This window comes from Xenopus tropicalis, chromosome 2 (genome assembly GCF_000004195.4).
Source record: "Xenopus tropicalis strain Nigerian chromosome 2, UCB_Xtro_10.0, whole genome shotgun sequence".
NCBI classification, from domain to species: domain Eukaryota; kingdom Metazoa; phylum Chordata; class Amphibia; order Anura; family Pipidae; genus Xenopus; species Xenopus tropicalis.
In genome coordinates, this window is record NC_030678.2 from 107,590,767 (window position 1) to 107,618,524 (window position 27,758).

The following is a 27,758-nucleotide window of genomic DNA, read 5'->3' on the forward strand; positions in this document are numbered from 1 at the left end:
AGTTTCCACTCCTTTATGCTTCACTGTCAGTCACAACAATCCTTAGGACCAATGAAGAAACACTGAAAACACTGCACTGCAATTCTGTTCCCTTCATGCAAGTTTGGACAGGCACGGGTAATACCAGAATGCCCATTTTCAAGATATTTGTTAAATAATTAGGGTGTCCCTGAGGCTATGCAACAACCCGCATTTATATATTTCTGGCTGAGCCCTGGAACAGGAGAGGTGTACAGATGCAGCCAGGAAATGCAATCCTCTTAACTGCATTACATGAAGGAGGTCATCCTTCTTCTACATAATTGATCCATAGACTCAAGATCATCAACTATCCACTAGGGAAATTATCCTTTATCAGTTCCCTGTTAGTTCCTATTAATTGCTGTTATTGCATATTGCAATACCTATTAACTCTAAGGTGCAGATTTATCAAAATGTGAGTTTAGAGCTTAATACATAAAAACTCGCCTACGTTCCCTTCATTCCTATGGGATTTTAAGAATTCTATTTATCAATTGCATTAAGCAACATTTTGATAAATCTGCCCCTTAATGTCTTTCTCAGTTTATTATTGCATCTTGTGCCTATTTCTTTCTTATTAAATATTGTTGGGAGTATGTGGGATATATACTTTTCTACTTCCATAATATTATTAAGGAGCAGTTATTTACTGTGTGTCAGAGAAATACTCAGAAGTATACATTTTGAAGCCCCTCCTTTACAGAAAAGACGTTTTACTGTCAAGGTGATTTAATAGATTGTAAGCACTTCAGGGGTAGGACCTCATCACAACTGTGTATTGAACACCTAAGAACTCATAGATTTACTGTTTGTGTTTATGCCTTTTAAAGCACTGCTTATATTGGTGGTGCTTTTTAAATAAATGATTACATACAATATTGAAACTATACACTATTGTAACCTCATTTGCAGTCTGACAGTCACCCTTAATATATGTAAGGAAAATTTACTAATTCAGTGGAAAATATTCCTTAATATTACAAAATCTGGTTTGTTCTATTTTATGAACCAGTTAGGTATTTTGAGCAATATCTTAACATCACATTTTATCATTTGAATTTAAATTTGCATGAGCAGAAATATCTATATTTTAGAGGAGACAAATTATTTTAATTTTATTAATTGCAATTTTTATGGATGCATTGTAAACTACCCTTCCTTAATTAACTCATATTACTATTATTATAACTCTCTAAAAAAATCTGATGCTCAAAACTGATATAAAAATGCTTTCTGGAATTATATGTTTGTTAAGTTTTTATTTATTTTTTCATTTATGTATCTTGGAACAGAGGTTTCAAAATGATGGGGCATGACTCCTAGCTAAACCCCAAGGTTGAAAGTAATTCTTTTTAAAGAATGATGGCAGAAAAACTGATGATTTTGCATATCTCCAAGCGTCACAAATGAAATTAAAAAAACAAATTAAATAAATGGTAAAAAGCTTCCTAGTTGTATAATAACTGTCAGGAACCAATCAGCAGTTTCAAAACTCACATTTCATTGGTTGCAATGGGTTACTAAATCCAGGTAAATCCAATTCCCTGTAAAACTTAAGTGACTGCTAAACCCTGATGGGTTCTTCATGGAACAGGTGACATACAGTAGTTCTGTGGAATCCATCTCAACAGAAAAGCTTTTCTCATTAATTTGAATTTGGCCAAGTGTCTTATAAACATATCATAATACTATTCAAGAGTTAGTGATAGAGTAGTATTAGGTAACTTTAACATACCTATTAACAATCCTAATGCCACTGCTGTCTCTAAACTCCTGTCATTAACATCTTTTCTCTGTTGTCTGATTCCCCCTCTCACTCCAATTAAAACTCTCTGAATCTTATTGTTACCAAATTCTGCTCAATTTCCAACTTTACTTACTCAACTTTTCCTCTCTGATCACAATCTGCTCACATATCAGCTCTTGCTAACCCCGTTCACACCCTCTGCAGTTCCCCAAACATGCACATACCATGACCTGCAAACACTAGGGGGCTGATTTACTAAGACACGATTTCGAATCCGAATTGGAAAAATTCCGATTGGAAACGAACATTTTGCGATTTTTTCGTATTTTTTGCGATTTTTTTCGGTGTCTTTACGATTTTTGCGTAAAAACGCGAGTTTTTCCTAGCCATTACGAAAGTTGCGCAAAGTCGCGATTTTTTCGTAGCGTTAACACTTGCGCGCAAAGTCGCGCCTTTTTCGTATCGTTAAAACTTAAAAGGCGCGATGTTTCGCGCAAGTTTTAACGCTACGAAAAAATTGCGACTTTGCGCAACTTTCGTACTGGCTACGAAAAACTCGCGTTTTTACGCAAAAATCGTAAAGATGCCGAAAAAATCGCAAAAAATACAAAAAAAAATCGCAAAATTACCGATCATTACGAAAAAAACACAATCGGACGCATTCGGCCCGTTCGTGGGTTAGTAAATGTGCCCCTAGATGTATCTCATCTCTCTTCTTCCTTTGACTCTCTTTATTATCTCAAACATCTTCTGTCCTAATCAGGCTACCTCTATCTATTATAACATGCGCAACACTGCCCTTTATAAGCTTCCTTCTGCCAAGACTAAACATATTAGACCCAAACCGCTCCAACCTTGGCACACAGCTCATACCAAAATTCTCTGGTCCGAATTGGACTTCTGCATCTACAAATCTGCTCTGTTGTCCTATAATACCAGCCTCGGCCAAGCTAAACAAACATACTTTACTTCACTTAGTAACTCACTTTCAAAGAACCTGCACAACTTTTTTCTACCTTCAACACTCTGCTGTCCCTCTCCCCTTCCATGTGCATCAGTCAGTGCTCAAGATATTTCTAAGCACTTTAAAAACAAAATTGACACAATCAGAGGTGACATTGCACAACTAAATCCCCCTAGTCTTTCACCAACCTTCCGCCACACTACCCAGTCTCTTCTTTGTACCTTATCCCCTGTAACTGAAGACGAAGTCTCAAAACCTTTGGCTTACTCTTACCTTACTACCTGCCCACTTGATCCAATTCCTTCCAAACTTCCTCACAGTGCTAAGCTCTGTCTATCCCCTGAGGTATCTCTCATAGTTAACAATTCCACTATTTCCCCAGGCAAGGTGCCATGGGATTATACTCGATTCTGCCCTGTCTTTCACAAATCCAGTCACTTATTAAATCATGTCACTTTCACCTAAGAAATATATACAAAATACAATCATTTATCACCCAAGATGCTGCCAAAATTCTTATTCACTCTCTCATCATATCATGCCTGGACTATTGTAACTCTTTTTTAATTTGTCTTCCTATTCAGAGACTATCACCTCTCGAGTCCATAATGAATACTGCTGCCAGGCTCATACACCTCAGCAACCACTCCTCCTCTGCCGTTGTTCTGTCCAACTTTCTCCCAATTTTTCTGCCATCAAAAGATCTCTAAAAAACCCATTAATTTAGAAAAGCTTACCCCCATTAAGTTTAGCACAACTTCAGTGTGCTGCTAAAAGCAATAAAAGTTTTCCAACAATAACCAATATAAGAGATGAACAGTAATGATGAGCGCATGACTACTCTTCATCTCTTGCATGTAATTCTGTTTGTATAATCCCTCTTATTGTACAGCACTGTGGGATATGTTGGCAATTTATAAATACATGGTAATAATAATTATAATAATTAAATGGCAGCATAGGCAAGATTAAAATATTCCCTTCAAATAAAAGAAAAAAGTTAATGATTTACTTTTTTATATTCATCTTTGAGGTTCTATGATAACAATTCTCTTCATAAATTGTTTAACCCTATTGCTGATTTACAAGTGACATTACTGATGGAAATGATGGAAATCCCTCTTTAACACAGTCTTTGGTGCCAATATTTCTTGTAACAGGAATGTAGAACAGGTATGACATCAATTATCCCAAAACCCATTATTCAGAAAGCTCAGAATTAAGGCCATCTTCCATAGACTCATTTTTAATTAAATTTAAAAAAAAAATGATTTACTTTTTCTCAGTAATAATAAAACAGTACCTTGTATTTGATCCCAACTAAGATATAATGAATCCTTGTTGAATGCAAACAATTCTATTGGATTTGTCCAATATTTGAAAAAAATTTGTACACTTAAGGCAGTGAACCCCAACCAGTGGTTTGTCAGCAGGGGCGCTTCTGCTTCTGAGTTGAGAAACTCGCCTCAGGCGGCAGAATCGCTCCAGTTACCAGGGGCGGCAAAAAGCCGCTCCTGGTAACTTTAAGAGCCGAATTTCCGGTTTTTAAACCGGAAATTCGGCTCTTCTAGAGCAGAGAGCGCAATTGCGTTCTCTGCACTAGCGATCTCACTGCCCCCGGACCCGCTCCTGTGCTCAGAAGGTAAGCGCTGGGGAGCGGGGGGGGGGTGGCATCCAGGAGCCGCCTCAGGCGGCGATATGTCCAGAATCGCCCCTGTTTGTCAGCAACATGTTACTCACCAACTGCTTGGATGTTGCTCTCAGTGCCCCCAAACCAGGTAGTTATTTTTGAAGTTTTGGTTGAATAAAAACATGATTTACTACCAAATAAAGGCTCCTGTAAGCGGATAGTGTGCATAGAGGCTACTTAATAGCCAATCGTAGCTCTTATTTGGCACCTCCATGACTTTTATGATGCTTGTGTTGCTCTCCAAGTCTTTTTACATTTGACTGTGTTTGGGGACCCCTGACTTAAGGTAGGGAGATCCAAATTACGGAAAGGTCCCTTAACTGGAAAACGTCAGGTCCAAACTTCTGAGCATTCTGGAAGACAGGTCCCATACCGGTAATAGATTTAAAAAAAAAAATATTTATGAGAATCAAACTGTTTCCAATGTTTTGTACCTCTGAAAGATTATCAACAATAGAAACACAGTGAAATAGCAATAGCATAAATGGGAGGATGGATGATAATTATGTAGGATTCTAAGAACTGAAAATTATGTGCTCTTCTGAGAATAAATTATGCTCATTTCAGTTCTCTCTACTTCAGCACCTTGACACTTATCCTGTAAAATACGTTTTCTCCAGATTGCATATATTTAATATAATTCTCACACTGAATGCTAAAGTGTGTATCTCAGTTTACATTTTTCTCTTATGCAATACATGTATGGGATCTATGGATCTATTATCCAGAATGCTTTGGACCTGGGGTTTTCCATACTAAAAAAAATATTTAAGTATTGAAAAAAAACAAGTAGAATTGTCTCCAAAAGGATTAATTACTGTATATCTTTATATACAAGGTACAGTTTTATTATTGCAAAGAAGAAGGAAATGTTTTTTAAAATATTGAATTATTTGTTTAAAATAGAGTCTAATGGAGATGACTTCTCTGTAATTTGGAACTTTCAGGATAATGGGCTACCGGGTAATGGATCCTATACCTGTATTGTGAAATGCAGCAGGGAATAAATACTGTATATTTAGTTGTGTATAATGCAAAACTAAATGATCTATGGTTTTTTTTTTGCTGTTGGTATCTATAGTAATGTTATAGGTGTATAGGCATCTTTGGTCTGTAATGGCCTGTATTGCTTTGCTTTAAACCCGCTTTTCTTTTACTTTTTTTTTGTCTGCACTACACCTGACCTTGTACTGAACATTATAGAGGGTTTTTTTTAGCATTCCAATCAATTCATTATGAATGTCACTATGCCACTAGAAGATATGTCTTCCCTTTTTGCTATTAGCAAAGGGTGCATATCAGATGAGAATAATTTCTATGCATTCAATAAATTGCTGTTTTTTCCATTTGTTTTAGGTAAAAGAAAAAGGCTCTACAAGGGTTCATGCACTAAACAATGTCAACAAAGCCCTGCAAGTCTTGCAAAAAAACAATGTGAGTAATCACCTTGACTGTCTCTATCAGTGCACTGTCAGCATAGGGAATGATCACAGTGAATCTTATAGCATGGCTTCTGAATGAGAGCAGCCTAAACTTCATAAAGTACAGTTAAGTCAGTGATCCTCTTTTTACTCAAGTTGTAAGATACCCAGTAACAACTACACACGCAAGAATGTTTATAATAAAGATGTCATGGAAGATGCCAGTTAGTCATGTGTCAGAGCTCTGCTTTATTCCTAATACATTTAGTAACAAGGCAGCAACCTGTTATCAGAGGTTTAGTTCAGAGTCTGTCTATTTAGGGGCAAGCTAAGCCGTAAAATGAACACTCCTGTGCCTCCCCCATTTGTTTGTTAAACTGCTTTCCATCTGTTTGAATAAAACATGCACTGGAATCTGACATTTCTTTATCTTCAGGACATGAATCGTGGCACATTATTTTAAATATAGGGTCAAATTTTAATCTTCATTTCCTCTAATTACTGCAATACTCTAACCACAAGATGCATGATTTGGAGAACAGCATTGTGAACTAAGTTTAATAAATCAAAACATTTAATGTGGAAGAATACCCCAACAGTATTTATCACAAATGCTAAATAATAGTGCTCCGTTTACAAAATATATTACTTATTTACATGTCATACAACTGGCAAGGTTTTATCCCAAAACAATGATTTCCATTGAACTTCAGACCAAGAAACATGGCTAATTTGGATGCATCATGCACAGGAGTTCCTTTCCCAGTGAAATAATGAAAATGGTGTGTTTGGTCATAAAGAGATAAATACTTGCCCAGGATATAACCTTGGTCAATGTTCATGTTTGCTAATATCTTTGTTAACATTTAGATGTGAAATTGGAGTGCAAGCGTCATAGTTTGTGACTGAATTTTTCTATTACTTCATACAGACTGACAATATTAATGGCTAGGCATTAGCATTTGCATTGTTGGAACTGATCTACCCTCTGGAATGAAATTGATGCATTGCCTTTGCTTTTTACAATTTCATTCAATTGCACTCTATTTGTTTTGAAAAAATGCCTTGGCAGTACATTAGAATGTGGCATTAACTTTGTAGGCCAGGTCAAAAATCTAATTGTAATACATTCAGACTGAGCAACACTTCCAATGTCAATGGTCTCATACTTTGTGTTTTCATTTTCATTGTACTGCAAACTTTGCAAGTGATCAATAACTCCCCAGAACATTTTAAGAGGCAACCTTTTTCTATAACAGTTTCACCTCAAGGATAAAGTCAAACGACGTACATTATTTCCAAAAGGAGCTTACTATACTGGATGATGGCATATAAAAGATAAACGCTCAGCTTTTTTGATATACTGCAGTTCTGGTTATTTTTAGAAGGGCATCTGAGATGGACGTGTCTAGCAGATAAATTGATTTATCAGTTTGTGAAATCTTAATCAGAGGCTCAGGTGCCCAGGATGTATTAATAAATCCTCATGACCCTTCCAGAAGTTTTAGATGTAACCTACAAAACAATGTCAGTACGCAGAGCATTTTTATTCCTAAATGAGAAAAACTACAGGAATTATAAACAGGACTCTACTGATTTAGTATATATTGCAATATCCTATATGAAGTCTATTCTATTGAGGTACCATTGAGAGTGTGCTCTGTAGCTACATCTCGGTCTGATTTGGAGAACTAAAAATCCTTACAGCGAATAGTGAAAACAGCAGAAAGGATCCAAAAATCCTTATAGGAAATAATGAAGACAGCAGAAAGGATCATAGGAGACCCTCTCCCACCCATTTTCCAACTCTACCAGAAACACACTATCCGCCGTGCATCATCCATCTCATACTTTGTTCTCCCTATTGCCATCTGGAAGTATTTAGTATTTAAACTAGAACTGCTAGACACTGCAAAAGCTTCTTCCCCCAAGCAATTAGAGTTCTTTACTCAATACTGTCATAAATAACTGCCTGTCGAAGTTCAGTTTACTACTACATTTTAACTTACAGAAATACAGTTAAACATGAAAAATACCAATTGCAGCTGTCACTTGATATCTGTCCTTGTCCTGGTACTATACGTTTTTATTATGTTAATGTTTTATTATTATGGTAATGCACCATGGGACCCGGAGAATCATAATTCTCCTTTTTGTACATTTCATTTTCATAATGTATGTATGGTATAATTGTAAGCATTTATTAATGTTCCATTTTCTTTGTAATAGATTGATTTGGTAAATATTGGCAGCGCAGACATAGTGGATGGGAATCATAAGCTGACCCTTGGCTTGATCTGGAGTATCATTCTCCATTGGCAGGTAAGGTTCTGTCCACTCTATCATTCCTGGGTTTTTTTACATCCTAATTAAAAAAAAAAAACATTAAAAACTTGAGAGACCATGACTTGATGTTTTAAAAATGCTCTTTTACTACCTTTGCATTTAATTCTGAAAAATAAATGTATAAAATGTATTTGGTAACATATACATTATTGTTCTATATTAAGAAGACTGGACTGAATACATTTTTGAAAATATGTATTTTAGTTCTGCAGTAAGTCTATAGGCATTAAAGAAGTTTAAGCAAAGAAAAGCAAATTGCTCGTTCAGAATATAAACATTTCTTTAACCTATTTCCTTGATGAACAACTGGATATGGATTTCAAGAGTAATATTTTATCACTAAACAAGTCTGAGGAAAAATCAATACATACCTAACATTCATTTAATTTAATACTAGTTTTGTTGAGGAAATGATATTTGTAAAAGAATAAGCTGCCAACAATCTTTTTTTGATGATCAATTTATTTTACCTAATAGCTGCAGCCATTGATGGTTCTATTTCTCATTCAGGTGAAAGATGTATTGAAAGGCATCATGGCAGACTTGCAGCAAACAAATACTGAAAAGATCTTACTGAGCTGGGTCCGCCAATCAACAAGAAATTACCCACAGGTCAACGTTATCAATTTCACCAGCAGTTGGTCTGATGGATTAGCATTTAATGCACTCATCCACAGTCACAGGTAAGGGAAAATATCTAAAGTCTTATCAAAAATACTTTTCACCTTTCCCTTGATATTGCCTCTATTGATTATTTTTTTTACAACAGAGATTATTTTTACAATAAACAAGTTTAAAAAAAACTGGAAGAATGTAGTGAATACACAATGAAACTGCTATAGAAGAACCATTTTACCAGATTTTCTGGCAATATAAAATGTAAAATGCAAAACAGAACTGGGTGATTTAGAACAACACATTTTCAAAGGCAGAGACATAGGGGCACATTTACTAACCCACGAACGGGTCGAAATGAGTCCGATTGCGTTTTTCGTATTTTTTGCGATTTTTTTTCGGCGTCTTTACGAATTTTTCGTTACCAATACGATTTTTGAGTAAAAACGCAAGTTTTTCGTAGCCATTACGAAAGTTGCGTAAAATCTTGCGATTTTTCGTAGCGTTAAAACTTGCTCAAAAAGTTGCGCTTTTTTCGTAGCGTTAAAACTTACGCGAAACTTCGCACCTTTTAAGTTTTAATGCTACGAAAAAGGCGCAACTTTTCACGTAAGTTTTAACGCTACGGAAAAAGCGCAAGATTTTACACAACTTTCGTAAAGGCTACGAAAAACTCGCGTTTTTACGCAAAAATCGTATTGGTAACGAAAAATTCGTAAAGACGCCGAAAAAATCGCAAAACATACGAAAAAGTCGCAAAATGTTCGTTTTCAAGTCGGAACTTTTCCAATTCGGGTCGGATTCGTGGGTTAGTAAATCAGCCCCATAGTCTGCTTTATGGTATTTTCTATCAGTCATGCTCAAAAGGCCTCCAGGGCCTCCAGCCATCCTTGGTCATTCATACTGAGCAAATATCAAATTCATTAGACAGTTTTCATGATGTAATTGTCTAGGCATTTGTAATTTTTAAAATCACTGTACTATTAATTCTATTGTTTTCTCCACATCCCACTGTGTTTTTTTTTTCTTTTTTAACTACATTTTGGTTGCCAGAGTGAAAGCATGTTAACCAAGAAATACTGAAGTACAATTAAGCTATTTTGTAACTGTCTGAAATTTTCCTCAGACATGTTCCACAACTACACATTATAATATTTAATTGAATTCCATTTTTCAAGATGTTTAAGCAATTTCTGTGTATATTGCATCTGACCAACGGAATTTGCCACTTGACTGTATTTAAGGTGCAAACAAGAGCAATGTTTGTCCTGTTTTTCTAAACCATAAACTTTTTGGCTGGTTGGGTGAAGTCTAAGTAACAATTTGTTACTTTAACTCTCTCTACAAAGTCAAGCGATGTTCTGGTTAAATCATAAGTGCATATCAATTTTTGGGCACAATAAAGCTGCACCCAAGTGTTGGTGAGGTAGTGTTACTCTTGTGTACATTCTTTGTGGTTGCTTGCTCATTATCTATTTTCTTAATCTGACCATAACTGGGCCTCAATGCAGAATTTTTTTTTGCAGAATTTAGGGCACTTTATACAGTTGCACTAATGTATAGCAATACAAACTTGTCACCACTACATATTGTTGTATACACAAATAGGTATCCCTATAACTAGGTATACACTCTGAAAAGATGCGAAATATGAAAATTATCAGGTGTTGCTTTTACAGTGGATAGTGTTAATAAAAGCTCTCAGACTAACCAATGTATTCTCTAAGTATACCCCCTTACTACTGAACCTCTGGTAAAAACACATTTAATGGGAGGAGTTGGATTAGGTTATGATTAGTGATATGTGAACTTGCAACGTTTCGATTTGTGTAAAATTTTGCACAAAATGTAGCCAAACTACAAAATTTGACCAATATGCATTGGAGTCAATAGGAAGGTGAAATTACATTGTGATTATGGTGTTTTTAGCTTTGCAATAGCATACACATTTTCTTAATTCTTTTGCTAGAGAAACTTCTTTCCACTATTCAAAAACAAGCCTCTCGTGTTGCCAATTTTCTTCGAGACGTGGGGCCTGAAGAGCTCCTTAGATAGACAGGGGTGGGCTTGGAAGGGCTCCAGTGCCATAAGTTGATGTGGGAGGCAAGGTATAGGTAATAATGACATAATAACATCTGTGTTTTTGTTGTCCAAAAAATTTCAGGCCCCCCACCATACTAACCATTGCTGTAGTCTCAAATAAAATGTGTATACTGTTCAGGTACCTAACTTTCATTTATAGTGAAATTAAGTGAAATAAATGAAACTGTAGAACACTATTATTTTTGGTTCTATAATATATGGTAGTTGAATGTATAAATTAAGCTTATGTAGAAAATGATGATGAATTATATTATCTGAATCAGCTGCAGATGCACATAATTTCAAGTACAAACAGTACTGTAGAGATTAGTGTCAAAGTGATGTTTTTACATGTATATATAAATGCCCTCCAGAGAGGTCATGTGGACCTTGTGTTTGTCTTTGCCATTGAAGCATGTACTAAAAATATATTCATTAGATGAATGCAAGGCTGAGAAGTTAGTTGCTACGGCATAGCGATATCTACCTGCTGATCTGTCTACCTGCCTGCCGGTTTGTTTATAGATATATTAATTTCGGACAAATGCAGAATTTGTTACTGGAAACAGTAAGATGTAAAAGGCATCCAGGTATTCCATTGGCATTTATATTATTACTGAATGTCAGATTTAATTGATGGAGAGAATGTTTTAGAGTCATGTAAAATTACACCTGCTGGTGGGGAGATTGCTGGCTTTAGATATTCATTGTTACCAGAAATGATGCTCCTTTCAGACAATTGATTTTGTAATACACTATAATCTGTTGATTTTTCCATTCTTTTTCCTTGAATATTTTCTGCTGGTTCGACAGACTCTTATTTTTAACTGCTTATAAAGTGTGGGAGGACTTTTTGTGACTCAGAGTAGATGAAGCTGAAATCTGTTGCTGTGTCTGCTGTTATTAATAGCTGCCTTATTAACTCCCTTGTTTTTGTGTCCCCTTTGTTCTCTGCAAAGATCTTGTATCAAATTAAATATATGAATTTCTAATAGCTTTGTATATATATTCAGTGTCTGGGATAATATAATGTAACTACAAATTTACTTAAAATTCTTTTTTCCTTGTGGTTATTATTTGCAGCTTAAGGGTATCAGTTGAGACACTTGCATATGTAACAAGCAGAGTCTGTTTCCACAGTGATGCTTGCTTGTTGTTGTGGAATTACTGAGCTGCCAATCTATTATTACAAAAGAAAGCACCATGCTGGTAAACTTTGTTGTAGCCTAACCGTCAAACTATATGATTAAGTACAAACAAGCATATTGAAAAAAATTAACTATCCATTTAATGTGCACTGTTTGACTCCTGCTATAACATATGTCCAACACCTGATCCTATGGGGTGGGGGGGTTGTTAGGAGGAGGTATGTGGTAAACTCTAAGAAAATACCATACCTGAGCCATTTTAAAACACTCAAGCAAGCACCATAAAAGCTTTTTTACCCTTCAAGAAGTCAGTTTAAAAGAACTGTTCAGTGTAAGAATGAAACTGGGTAAAATAAATAAACTGCGAAAAATAAAAGTTATTTGTAATATAGTTAGTTAGTCAAAAATGTAATGTATAAATGCTGGAGTGAGCAGATATCTAACATAATAGACAGAACACTACTTCCTGCTTTCAGCTCTCTAACACCTTAGTTAGTGAGTGACTTTCTCTGAACATGGGACATGGGACATAACTCTTCAGTTAGTTTGTGAGCACACAGGTCAGATTGAAAAGCAAACTAATTGAACAGTTATGTCCCATATGGCCCCCCCTCAAGTCACTAATTGGTTTCTGACTGCTAACAGATTAGAGGGCTGCAAAGGAGGAAGTTGAGTTATCGCTATTATGTTAGACATCTGTTCACCCTTTATGGATTAGATTTTTGGCTAACTAACTCTACTGAAAACAATTTTTATTTTGTGCAGTCTATCTATTTTACCCAGTTTAATTTTTATACTGAGCTATTCCTTTAAAGTTACAAGCCATGTTGAGTCTATTGCTACCAATTATAACAAGTACTTAGAAGTAAGCAATCTGATATATGTGTGAATAATGCCTTAGAGTGAATATACAATATTATATTAATCACCCAAGAAACCTTTATTAGGTGTACAAAACATTATGGGGCAGATTCATTAAAGTACGAGTTTGAATCCCGAAATGTGAAAAATTCGGATTGGATCCGATAATTTCTGATGATCAAAAATATCACGAAAAATCGTATTAGTCACGATAATATCGTATTGAAGTTGTCACGATAGTATCGTATTGTGATTGAAGTCATAATACCGAAGCTTGAATAAATCCGAAACTTTCATACTCAGCGCGACAATACAATACGCACAAATGTTATAGTACAAAAAAGTCAAGCAACATATAAAAAAGTCATGAAACTATACGAAAAAGTCGCATAAAATACGCACAGTACGATCGAATATGGATATTTTGTAATTCGTACCTGTCGTACTTTAATAAATAGGCCCCTATATATTTATCCAAAATGAAAAAAAGAAAATAACCCATGCTAAAGGACAGAGGTCCCTAAGTGCTCTGTGGTCCCTAAGCTCCTCCCTTCTAATGCATTTTGAGTCATTGGATGTTTCATCAGAGAAGGCTGTATTTATCATTTGTATTACTGTGGAGAAACAGACCTGCGCATGAAGTTGCTCTTCCATGGGGTTAATCCCCTGTGTTTATGTTTCAGATTGCACACAACGTTTTGTCAGGAGTACAGCATGCCATATCAAGTCCCATTAAATAATCACCCAAGTCATACCACCCAACTGTTCTAAAAGGGGGCACTGTGTATGGGGGGCACTGTCTATGGGGGTACTGTCTATTGGGTCATTGGGGGCACTATTTCAACTATATAAAAAATGGGCTGTGGTAATTGGGGCGTGGCCACAAAGTGTGTGTGGGCGTGTCCCTCTTTTCATTTTTCAAATGTTGGGAGGTATTCCCAAGTAACTCAATTGGTGCATACACTTAGTTCATATAATTGTAGTTTACAGCGGGAGTTCAAAGTTGAAAAGCAATATTTTTCCTGCCTTAGTAATTATAATATTGCTTCTCAGATTTGAACTTGCACTGTGACCTTCTGGGAATTTGTGATGTTGCTGAACTATAACTGTGGTTTAACTACAGCTATATGCCAGCGTACATGCAGGCACATGTAGCTGAAATACGCATAAAAATGCAAGACTTTGCATTTTCTTGCATTTTTATGCGGATGTCGGCTACATGTGCCTGCACCCAAGCGTATTCCATTCATTCGGGTGCAGGCACAGGTAGGAGGTGTATAGCGGTATTTTTGGCAATCGTTTTTCAGCTTGCCGAAAATATAAGCCATACGCCTGGTCTGACATTAGTCTAACATTTAAATGATCATCATACAGCTTCAGACATATCAACTGAGGTGTAGGGAATCGGGCCCCATTAGCAGGCCCTTCACCTGCTGTCAGTAATTTGTACTTAAATCCTAAATTACCCACCCCATTGAAATGAATAGAATTGTCACCTGAAATCCTCATATGTAGATCAGAGAGAGATAAAACTACTTATTGTTTCTTAAAGCATGGCTGATTAAATCTGTTAAATATGCAGCCTAGGTTCATAATTTTCTGTCTATCCTTTAAAAAGGTCTAATCCTTATGTCAGAATAACGCTTGTTTGTGCAGCGGCTAAATGGAAAGAAATTGTTGTTAATTAACAAATAACTTGATTAGGTGAGACCTACACATCAGAAGTACTCAGACTGGAGCAACCTGAGTACTCTAGCTAAACACATTTATTTGTGATGACTAGAAGCATGGTTGATAAAAAAATATGCACTGTAAATACTTTTTCCACTGTTTATCTCTACTTTCACAAGGAATTAAACAAGTTAACACTGAAAATAGACCTTATTCTTTCAGTAATCAGAACAAATAATGCAGCCAAGAGAAATATTGAAAAATATATTATAAGGAGATCTTTGTAGGCAGTGTAATTTTATTTTTTAAATCTTACTTTATTTCTTTAATACTTTGAGCAAATCATGGAGAAAGTTGTGCTTACCTTTTTTGGTGCGATTTTGTATAGTTATTGAAAATGCAACCAAGCCTTGAATTTGTATGGTGAGCTGCCTCCAAGCTTCACGGTGACTTTGGGGTTTGCATTAGATCACCAACAAGCAAGGAAAATATAATTGAGGAAATGTGATGCTTTCTAATTAATTGTAACTACAGTATTTGTTTATTTTATGTGTGCAATGCATTTACTATAGATGTGTCCCTTGCACTGGCCTACCATAAATGTAGTTTTGATGACACAGCTACCACTTTTTATTATTCAAGGCTGTCAATATTAGTGATGGGGCCTCAGACAAATAGGAATTTGCAGGACATTATACATATATAAGTTAGTCTGATATATGGCCCTTCTTCTGTTGTTATACTTTTGTCACCTTACCAGCAGCCTCTGCCATCAGGATGCTTGAAGTTTTAGGACTGTAGGTTGCTTGACAAGGCTATAAAGGATTTGTGTTGTCTTTTTCCCCTGTTATGTTATACTTTCCCTCCCTTATTTCTAGTGGCTGCTCTGTGGGAGGGGCCCACTAAGGAAAATTTTTAAAAATTGGAATTATTTGCTTTAGTGACTATTCTGCAACTTTTTCCTGGACATACTTTTTTTTTAGTTCAAACTTTTTAGTAAATGTCAGATATCCGTGGAATGAGTTATTTTTAAATAGGGAATTTAATTTTTAAAAAGGGAAAAAAAATGAGAAACATTATTGTTTTAGTAACTCTGCCCCTTCATAGAAATGAATAGAATATTGGTGAGTTTTTATGTATTAAGCTCTAAACTCACATTCTGATAAATTGAATAGAACCAATATTTGAAAGGTAGTTTCTAGAAATTGTGATAAAGAAAAACAAATAGGTTTATATACTACCATATACATGTATTCATATCCAGTAAACCATAGCCATTGGGTATGGTATCTGTTATCTGGCAAAACAATCTTATTAGGTTTTTTAGGGGCAGATTTATCAAAATTCATTTTCAATAAGGCTTAAAAAACTGTATATCTTAGTTGGGATCAAGTACAACACACTGTTTTATTATTACAGGGAAAAAGGAAATCTTTTTTAAAAATTGGAATTATTTGCTTATAATGGAGTCTATGGAGATGGCCTTTCTGTAATTCGGAACTTTCTGGATAATGGGTTTCTGGATAAGGGATTCCATAAATGTATTGTAAAAATTAGTTATTCTGAACAAAGAGCTTTATATAGCCCACTTAAAATGGTTGAAGAGTAAAGAAATAAATTATCGAGTATAAATTAAAACGTGATTCTTTATACCATAGTCGGTTTAACTAGAAAAGGCTATAAATGCTTACTATCGTTTGCTTTTGCATTTAATATGGTTGAGTCCTAATGCACCTGGTTGCACTTAAGCAGTACTTTTATCCTTGCCTTTTTCAGATTCCATCACACAGTACATGAGTTATTGTTATTCTGAAAGAAGGACTATTTGATTTTCAAAGGATTTTGCCTTTAGAAAAGGAAGAACATTTCTTTAAGAAGATATAACACTTCCCTATTTGTAAAATCATTTTATACTGTGACAGACTCACATGCAAATTATGCTTTTAGGCAAATTACAGTACAGTGCATTTATACACTGTCCACTTTACAATTTCTGAATATGACTTTGTAATTCTAATGCTAAAAAAAGTAAAGTCAAAGAGAAAAAAGTTTCTTTATGGTACAGGGTAAATAGAGAGGGTTTGAGGGTGAAAGAGCCATCAGTGTATGCAATTGTTGTGACAATCAGGGGGCCATTTATTAAGAGTCAGATTTTTTTTCCAACTGGGATTTTTGTAGCTCTTTAAGTCACAGAAAAAAAAGTTGCAACTTTTCCAAGATTTACTATGCGACAATACTGGTAAAACGGCAAATCTAATAATTCGACAGCTAGAACGGTTTGAGATCATGTAGAAGTCAATTGCATATGTCCCTTCCCTGGAAGATCCTTCTTTGATTTTAAACTTCAGAGGTTTTCAGATTTTTGACGCTGGTTTTTTGTGCACCAATTCAAAAAAAGTTGCAGTTTTGTGACTATTCTGCAACTTTTTCCTGGACATACTATTTTTTTAGTTCAAGCTTTTTAGTAAATGTCAGATATCCGTGGAATGAGTTATTTTTAAATAGGGAATTTAATTTTTAAAAAGGGGAAAAAAAATGAGAAACGTTATCATTTTAGTAACTCTGCCCCTTCATAAAAATGAATAGAATATGGGTGAGTTTTTATGTATTAAGCTCTATGGGATCTGTTATCTGGCAAAACAATCTTATTGGGTTTTTTAGGGGCAGATTTATCAAAATTCGAGATGAGAAAAAAAAGGGTGTTAAAAAAATAACCATGACAAAACTCATGCCACTTTCCTTTTTGAATGCTCTCTTATTTAAGAAAAAACAAGACAGAATATTTCTGTGCACTCTGGCTGGAATCACATTGTTACATTCATTTTCAATGAGGCTTAAAAAAAACTTTAATGTTTTAATAACTAGAAAAATAACTAAATAAATAAATAAAGTTGTTGGAGACAATTCTCATTGACTTCTATTGAACCAGTTTTTACTTTCCGAGTTTTTTCTGGCAACTTTTCAATGACTATTTGAGGTTCTTTAGAATATTCTCAAGTATATTCGCATATGCTTTTTTAAGGCTTATGCCACACCATGCGTATGGTGTATATTTTTGGCAAGCCGAAAAATGCTTGCCGAAAATATGCGCCAAAAATATATGCCATACGCGTGGTGTGGCATCAGCCTTAGCTTTGTTTTTACACCTGATTTCTTGCTTTTTTGATAGACACTAACAGGCGACCACATCATCTCATCCTGTTTTTACAGAATATTGTTTTATTTTATTATATCATACTACTTCATTTTATGTCACTATGCAACATATAGAATGTTAATCACGTTGCATGATGAAGCATTGAAAAGTTGAATCTGCTCAATGTTATGCTATAGATGTGACAATAAAAGAGTTCAATACAAAAAAAAAAAAGATTTGTACCTAGGTGTAAATGGAAAAGTGACATATCTTAATTGTTGGTGAGACCAGTACAATTGCAGCCATAGCACATGCAAGTGATATGTGCACTGCTTTTTGCTGGGTGCAAGAACTTGTGCCTGTATTTAATAAATGACCCCCTTTAATGCTAAAGAAAGACTAAGCTTACAATGTTAGGAGGGTTGCTTGGTATCATAAGTGGAAATATCCACATTGGTTTTTAGGGATGGGGTCATAGGTTTCCTTTTGAAATTGTATGATTTATATTTGTAAATGGTATAACAATGATAGGAGCTATGGGAGAGATGGCAGTAACTCCAGGGTTCCATTTGTGGACCGTGTCAAAATTTGCACCTTAAAGGACATGTAAACCCCACACACAAAAATGTAATCAGTGAACAGCGTCTTTGAAATCTTTCAATACCTGCCACACTGGTTGTCCAGAGGTTAATAGTAAGGCTACAACATCTCCTTAATCACTTAGATTTCCTTCTCCTCCTGAAACCAACTCGGCCCCCTCCCTCAGGAATTTGCTTTGGCTGTTGGCTTGTGGGCATGCTCAGTTGTTCAAAGCTCAGATTACTAAACACGCCCCCCAGTCTAGCAGCCAGTGAAGAGATGGCATTGCTGGTTCCCATAGAAACTCAGCCTTAGCTGTCTGCTTCATTTTTTTTCTCCTGAGCTCAGCTTTACCATTACAGTGTTCAAACAAAGCAGAACTTTTATCAGAGTGAGACAGTTCTGCCTGTGTGAGCCTGTATTCTTGATGAAATGTATGCAGAATAAAGGTCTTTGTGTGTGTATGCTGTTTGCAGATTTACATGTATCTGATTATGTATCAGAGAAAAAAATGGCCACAGGGTGAAAACTGCTATTTACTTTATGGAAAATGTGATGCTGCTAGCAAGCGGAGGGGATATATGCAGTACAACTGATATACATTGTAGGCAAATGTAGGCTTTACATGTCTTTTAAAAACCACCCACAGATGTCATTTGTCTACTGGATATAGAAAATTCTCAGTACAATCCATTTTGTGTAAATGAGCACATTTTATTGCACTGGATGAATTACCCCCAAAATTGCACTTTGTACACTACCCTTGCATGCTTGTAAATGAGTCCTTTTGTGTTGCACTAGGTGATAATGAGAGAATTCTTTTTTAGGATACACTGGAGGAACATAAAGTATATGAATCTTCCTTTTGAGTGCTGGTATATGGCTCTGGAGATGGACATATGCTGGAAAGTGCTTTAGAAAACTAGGTGTGGCAATGGGAATAAATTGATTGGCGTAAGGTGCAATTTGATATACCATAATAAGTTAACATTAGTACTCTGATTACCGGACCTGTAACACCTAAAATACCTGAATCATACAATTGATATTTCCACTGAAATCAAGGGTACTTGATGTAAATAGCATTTATTTTTAGAAAGCAAAAGTATATGCAGTATATTTTAATATATATATTTTTAACTATGTAAGAGATCTTTTTTCAGTGACAACAACCAATTAATCACTGTACTGAAGTCTACATGGGTAAAAAATAATAAGCCAAAAATGGAACAATATAATTATTAAGGATGCTATATGTGCCTTTAAATCCATTAGATCAAAGATGATATGTTTTAATTTGGCCTAACCTTAATATACCATAAAAGGTCAATTTTATATCTAGTTTGAGAGGAATATTTATCGTGGGCATAATTAAGAATAAGGGAATGTTCCATCTACTGCTAGGGTGAAGTACCTATGGGACTTTTACTGCTTAAAATTGTGCAATAAAACTACGCAATGATATTATTCATTACAATTTGAAATGCTGACATAGTTAAAAAGTGCACTTATATTTCATAAAGACCTTAGATGACTACTTTGTTTTATGCTATGAATAGACCAGCACTTTCTCAACCCTATGTTGCAGTTTGTCTGGCTTTTTCCAGTGCCGAACTTACTAATTATATGTAGGCTTTAAATGCACTGAGAGGCACCATTCTGTACACCTTAAGCCCCATACATTTCTGAATGCATTCAGGGCCAGTATGGACCTAAAATAATTTTGCTGTGGAGTCCAGTGACTTCTAGTTAAACCACTGGATGCAATAATGTGATATCAGACCCTAACTAATAAAAACATTTTTTTAAAGATTTATCTAAAGGCATCCTAACCCAAATACCTCTTAAATAAAACCAACACCCCATGGTGCCCAGTCATTAAAGTGCCTACCTATTAAATGTAATCAGATTATACTAAATTATTGTTTTTAAGTAAAGTATCTGAGATCATTCTGGAAAACTGATACAGAATTTAAAGACAACCATTTAGAATTTTCTGCATCCAGGGATACACCAAATCCAGGATCAATTTTCAGGTTAGAGTTTTTTCAAAATGTGATTGCAAAAAAAAGTATGATTGAAGGTCAAGGGTTTATTTTTTTTTTTTTTTACAAACAATCCATTAATTTTCATGTATCTGAAAGAAATTATCTGTTTTAGAAATCTTAAAATATGAAATTGCTTGAAGTTGAAAATCCTCCTACAATAGACTTCTTTTAGACTGTAAGCTCTACGGGACAAGGAGCTCCATCCTCTTGTCTCTTTGACACTTATCACTGGAGAATCTTTAATGCAACTGTACTTTGTATTTATTATTGTACTTTGTATTTAATTTTGTAATGATTCCCAGTTTGTTCTATTTATTAATTTGGGGCCTATTTATTACGCTGAGTAAAATGAAATTCACAAATAACGGTGTAAAAAGTTGTGTAAAATAAATGGAGAAGTTTGCCATCCAAACTCCACATTTTACACCGTTATTTTATGTAAGTTCCAGCGGATGAAAAAACGATGACAAAATTTGGCACACATCGGCATAATTTTTTTACACGGCGAAGCCTGGTGATGTGTCGTGAATTTTGTCACCATTTTTTACACACGCATAATAAATCTGCATAATAAAAAATTGTGTATTCTAAAGGCTGGTATTTGTGTGTCAATCTAAAACTTTAGCCAAACGTTATTCTACTGTATGATACAAAAGTAGTGAAACTACAAGGAAGTGCACAATAAATAAAAGATATACAGTATAGTGTAGCAAGTTAATACAAATTGTGTGTTTGTATAAATATAAGTAAAAATGAGTGATAAAATCCACTTATTGTGACTTGTGCACTTGTATGATCTCTCTCTTACCACACCCAGTGAGTCAGCCTACCTACCAGATAAGATCAGTATTAAGCCAAATGGAATGAAATGTTGGTCCTGCAGCAGATCTCCAAATGCCCCAGCGATGTCAAAATATTCCATTGCTCCATAGGTTGGACAAAGAATATACAGAAACACTAAAAATGGGTACTTACAAAGCATCCAATATAGGTATAGCCCATAGACAAATAAATGGGTTCAACTCAGTCCTTCAATTTAGTCCAATGCATTTCCCAAAGGTTATACAACACACTTCTTCAGGGACAGGATCCATCTATTATTCTACTGTATGTCACTATGTCACTATCCATAAAATCCTCAGCATACAATTATAGATGATACAGCATTCTAGAAAACTGCCTACGTCATCTTTCTTTAACCTATTTGTGGCAAGGAACTTTTTCAAGCTTAGTTATAAAAGTCTCTGGAATCAGGACAGGGACACAGCCACCTAAATTAAAAAAAACTTTAACTTTTAACTCTATTTTAGCATAAAAGTAACAATAGGTCTTCCTATATTACAGTAATCACACTTTCTTCACAGAAGTTCTTCACTTAATATTTACCTGTATTGATGTCCCTTTACAGGCAATAAAACACATTTACTGTTTTTTGTATCAAAACACTGACATGAACCTGTTGATTCATAGTTAATGCAGGTGCAGAGTTCAAGTTTTAATCACACTTTAATTTTATTAGGTCAAGCACCAGTATGCCTAGTCTGTCAATTCTCCTTTGTTAAAGTCTACTAAAATAAAAGGCCTTGATGTGAAATGTAATTGGTTAATAAGTATGTCCAGTAAGCATGATAGTTTGACTTAAGATGTACAGTATTGCCATGAGTATTCTCTTTATAGATAATCCATTTCTTGCTCACCGCTCTTAATTGATTTCTTTAATGCAGTTTGTAAGGCCCTTCTTGTCGCTGATGTTTGCTAAAGGACTGTTAAAGAGCCTAAGAGAGGTTATTTCAAGTAAAGTAATTGCTTCTTCTTTCACTCTTAAACAATGAGTGCAGTGGTTAAAAGCGACCATCAATGCCGCATTGCTGCAACTACCACAGGGTGGTAATTAAATCCCATTAGCGGACATTTTAGGAACAATGGTATAGGACAAGACAGAACAGCAAGGCTTTGTATCATGTAATTGCCCATTTAGAATCTGTAATTTCACAGTGTAAATAGATTTTTGAATTAGCTTAAAGGTTTCATATCAAAGAATAGAAAGCTAGAATAGAATTTTTTTTATGTAAAAATACTCTGCAATGCACTGCATAAGCATTTAAAAATTTCAGCAAACACTATTTTAGGGAAAATTGATGATGCCAATTATCTGTTGTATTTAAATAAGAGATTTTGAGTTGCAAAGTATATAATTAGCTATTGTCAGTTAGTGTCAAGGAGAGTGGCTCACAGGAAACGTAATAAAGATTAAAGAAGATAACAGGCAGAACAGGTAAAATAAGTAAAGTTCAATGGCGTGGTGACAAAGAGGATGCACAAAAAAAATGGTCAAGTTCAGCTACGGGTGAGGGTAGACCCACCTCAAACATGCCACAACACATCATGCTAGGTGCCAACTTTTTTGACCCATGAGCCACATTTAAATGTAAAAAGAGTTGAGGAGCAACACAAGTATGAAAAATGTTTTGGGGTGCCAAATAAGGCTGTGATTGGCTATTCAGTAGTCCCTTTGTTGACTGGCAGCCTATAGAAGGCTCTGTTTGGCAATACATCCAAAGGGTTGGGGAGCAACATGTTGCTCATGAGCCACTGGTTGGGGTTCACTGTTAAATAGCATCATGAATAATGCTTCTTGTATACTTACAATATATTGTGGGTAGGGCAGTTTGTCAATCATAGAATAATTTTCTATGTATTAAAAAAAATAATTCTATCAGAGGGCGTTTGCTTTATAAGGTTCAAATTAGCTTCCATTTCTTTATCGTTTAAGGTTTGCTTTGAGTTTTTCTAGTTTGCCTTTTTCAGAGTCAATACTCAGGTTCTTATTTATCTAAGTCTAAAAATGGAAAAGTGTTCCATGCTGTTGCTTCTAAAAATTATCATCAAAAGCAGCATGTGTTTCCTTTATTACATGATTATTCGCGCAAGCAATTTTTCTGAAAACCCTTAACCTGGTGTGAAATTTTTAGGAACCATCTATTAAAAATGTGGTTGCAGCAGAGCTTTTAACGTCACTCCAGCTAAACCTGATTAAATAGACAGTTTTCATAAGTTTCTCAAATATTTCAGCGAAACAGCACCGATTTGCTCATCACTACTGGTTGCAGCATGCCAATCGTAGGTAAGAGACCTAGGAGAAATGTACCAACCTTCCACTTTTCCAACTGCTGTCTCACATCTACAAAACATCAGAATTATTACATTATTTGAAATATGAAATGTATGAGCCATTGCTAAAAAACTATGAATCCACCTTTAGATCTAAATAATCTTGTGAGCTACATGTTTTCCAAACCCCCACAAAATCTTCTACACTCTACCTAATAATATAGTATTACGAATTGAAAATGATATGGAATGCTAATCAAAAAGATATAAACTGCATTGATGTAGTACACCGTAGGAATTAAGTTTGCTTCATTTCTGTAAGAAAGTTAGAAGAAAAGTGTGTGTTTACCTGAAAATACTGCTAATCCTTATTCAGTTTCTAAATTAAAGGGAAATTTATTCTCATAAACTGAAAATTATAACTGATATTTTTGCCTCAAAAATATGCTACCTATGCTAATATGCTAAGAAAGCCTAAAAAATTAATTTTCGGTTTATAAGTCATCATATAAATGGTGCAACTGCAAACTATTAAAAACCAATCGTTCTTCCCATGGTGGGTGGGGATGGCTGAATACTTTCCATGTTTGCAAAAATGTTATTACATTTGTGCATAGGACAAAATTGTTCAATCAAAGGAATTCTTCACATTGCACATATTTTTGCCATTAACAAATTTTATTACATCCAGCCCAAGCTGTTTTACAATTGATTTGCCAGCACATAGTCGCATAGCTTCCATTTGCTATTTGTGCAGGAAGTACTATCCAATATATAATTCATAACATTATGAGATATTAAAAGATGACATTTTTCTGTGGTAGGAAAGTCTCTAACTATCAAATATTTATCAGCTTTTTTTCATGAGAACTAGCAAAGCATAACAAGAGCCCTATCGCTAAAATGATCCACATTATAATCATGTATTTACTTACTGTATCCGTAAAATCTCAGATTTACTGAGCGCCTCATTCCCAGCAGCGGCGTGCTCTTCTAGTTTTAAAACACTCTTGATGAATTCTCCTTTAATGTAATCTTAACTAAAATATGAGACACTAAGGGGCAGATTTATCAAATCACGAGTTCGAAATGTGCAAGCATACGAAAAGTCGTGCGGCGTACGACAAAATTGTGCGGATGCCCAAAAATTCGCCGAAAATACACTCAGAGCGTTTGAATGAATGCTCCGAGCATTCGTGCCTTTGTAAATGTGCCCCTAAGTGTAAAAGCTAAGGTCTTTTCCCTAAAAATATGACCTGATCATAAGAAAATGATCTGGGTGGCAAATAATGTGCGCTGCTAAACAGGAGCATCATATGTGGAAGAGGATTTTCATTTTGGCGAAACTCCAAAATTATGCCATTGAGATGCATCTGGTGCATCAGGCACATCACAATGGCATCAGGCAAAATGCAATGAGATTGAAATTTTGGGAAAAAAAAAACCACTACATTGTGGGGGAAAACATAGCAAATGTGTTTAAAATTGCACTTTGTTCAATGCACTTGCAGATGGCAGTACACCCACAGATTATACAGGTATAGGATCCCTTATCCGGAAACCTGTTATCCAGAAAGTTCCAAATTACGGAAAGGCCATCTCCCATAGACTCCACTATAAGCAAATAATTTTTAAAAATTAGAATTATTTCCTTTTTCTCTGTAATAATACTACAGAACCTTGTACTTGATCCCAATTAAAATATAATTAATCCTTATTAGATGCAAAACAATCCTGTTGGGTTTAAATGATGTTAAAATTATTTTTTAGCAGACCTAAGGTATGGAGATCCAAATTACGGATAGATCCCTTATCCGGAAATCCCCAGGTCCCGAGCATTCTGGATAACAGGTCCTATACTTGTATTAAACAATGCAAAGGGCATGTGCATGTTTTAACTAATAATATTGCTTTAACCAGGAAATATGTACAGTTTTTGTTATATTTTTGCACTATTTGAAACTGAAGTCTCATTCTACTTCCAAGCAGGCTAAACAAAAAAATCAGCAGCCCACTGAGAAGCCTCTTTATAAACAACCCCCTTCCTCCACCCAGCTGCAGCCCGTTAGTCTTTAAAATCAGGAATGGCCCATTATACAGAAGCTTTTTAGTGGGCCGCTGATTTATATGTATACAAGTTATTATAATGTAAATGTAAAGTCCATTTTCCTAACAGCAGAAAAATCTCAATCTATAGAATTGCCAAGAAATGTATTTGTCTTAAATGCTGGGCCATTACATTGATGTTCAAATAAGTGGACAACCTGAGCAACAACCGGGTTCATTCTAGAGGTGTTCCGATGGCACTGGCCTGGTCCTTATTTGTGATATAAGGAACCTGTAAAATAACCTTCCACATCATTGTCATGTGTAGCTAACTTAGGAATGCTAGCCTATGATCTAATACCTTTATGCTTCTCGTCTACTTTAGCTCCAAATTAAGGCTTTAATTATTTTTTATGTTGATACATGGATCTAGAAATGTCTTTTCCTTGTTGCAAACTTTCCAAAACTTCACAGATCATCTTTTTGTAGTTCAATCCATTAATTTCTGAGTCTTGTTCCATACAGTAGGTCAGGTGTACACCTGCACCAGTAAATGCCAGGAAACATTTACAGTCTACTTAAACACTGCAGCAAAAGCGAGCCACGCTCCAGCACATTTGCTTGAAAAGTAATGAATGCTTTTTAAATTGTGCTTGTATTGCAGGCCAGACCTGTTTGAGTGGAACAGTGTACTTTGCCAATCTGCATTAGAAAGGCTTGATCATGCTTTTAACGCTGCCCAACGACACTTGGGGATTGCAAATCTCCTTGATCCTGATGGTAAGTAAACACATTTAAGCTTTTAACTTTTCAGTAATAGTTAAAAAACTGTCCTCTGGGGTTTAACAGCTTGGAACAGATGTATTGTTCAAATCTGGAGAGAATAATATAAAGCCTTTAGGTGCAGAATTGAAGATAAATATTTTTATTTGTTTGCAATTTCTCTCTTTTACAGTTAAGAGTATAATATAATTTAAGCAAAATAATGTCTATTTTCGGGGTGAAGAACTGATGGAAGTTTAAAGACAGACACAGGGCTCTGTATAGCTTTGGAAAGTCAAATACTACAGTGTTTGAAGGTGTTACAATAAATGACATGCATGCCAGCTATTATTTAGTTTTTTTCCAGCAGTCTGGAGTCCAGTTGAGCCTAGAGCAGCTGTAGACACCTGTTCATGATTACATTAACCCTGTGAATTAAACCTTTGTGCAAAATGATCATATTTAAAATTCTAAAGTTGACTGTGTAGGTTGGCTATGCTACTGTTGTGCTAATGTGCTCAATTTACAGTATATCCTCTTCCATTAGAAGGGCCGAAAACATTATTTTTAATCGTCCCTGTATTTGCTCTGTAAGACCTCAGAAACATTTTTCATGAATGGCGGTTTCACATAATCTAATATAAATAGTAGTATAACATTTTTAATATTATTTAAAACATATTGTATCCTGCATTACAAAATATATATAGTTTAGAATGTACTAAAGGGGATTATGAGCTAATGTGAGTCATTTTTTATGGCTTTGGAATATTTTAAAAGTTGCAAAAAAAAAGATATTGCTCTCACTGCTTTAAAATCCCATTAATAGTGTAAAAACATACCGTTTGGAGACCCGCTAATACAGTTTTCATTCAATCACGCACATGGGCATTATGGACTGTCTTATCAACTTCTAGCATGATTTATTTTTTATGAACTGAGACTGATTGATCCTTCATTTTCATCTGTGCCCATTGCTATTCATGTCAGTAGTTGGGTGCATTGTTGTAGATCCGCGAGTGTATCTTACTGAATGTGATAGTTGATGTACTTATAGTTCATTCCCATAGAGTCATTTAAATCATGATTTCATTGTGCCATGGTAGAACTGGTGTTACAAAACTGTGATGAATTTAAGTATATTAATAATCTAGAGTGTTTTCATTATGTTAGCTTTAATTAATTAGTAAGCATGTTTAGTGAAGAGACTGTTCTTCCTATATTTCTATTCCCATTTTTAAGATAAATGATTCGTATAGTTTTTTATCATATGCAAATCTTTTCTAGTGACCTTCGAGTCATAAAAGGGTTATAAACAGCTCCTGCCTTTAGGGCTCTGGCACATGGGGAGATTAGTCGCCTGCGACAAATCTCCCTGTTCGCGGGCGATTAATCTCCCCGGATTGCCATCCCACCGGCGAAAATGTAAGTCGCCGGTGGGATGGCACACGCTGCGCAGGCGATTTCGGCAAATCGCCGAAAATGCCTGGCCTGCGTAGCGTGTGCCATC

The 27,758-nt window shown here is 35.3% G+C and overlaps 1 protein-coding gene across 1 annotated transcript in view; it reads left to right on the forward strand.

The window, feature by feature from the left end:
* The window catches only part of dmd.3 (LOC105946662), a 1,093,908-nt gene that overhangs the window by 274,232 nt on the left and 791,918 nt on the right, over positions 1-27,758 (forward strand). The window contains exons 4-7 of the mRNA XM_031897001.1: positions 5,779-5,856; positions 8,073-8,165; positions 8,700-8,872; positions 26,151-26,266. Coding sequence (XP_031752861.1) covers positions 5,779-5,856; positions 8,073-8,165; positions 8,700-8,872; positions 26,151-26,266 — 460 coding nt within the window. The remainder of the gene's footprint in view (positions 1-5,778; positions 5,857-8,072; positions 8,166-8,699; positions 8,873-26,150; positions 26,267-27,758) is intronic.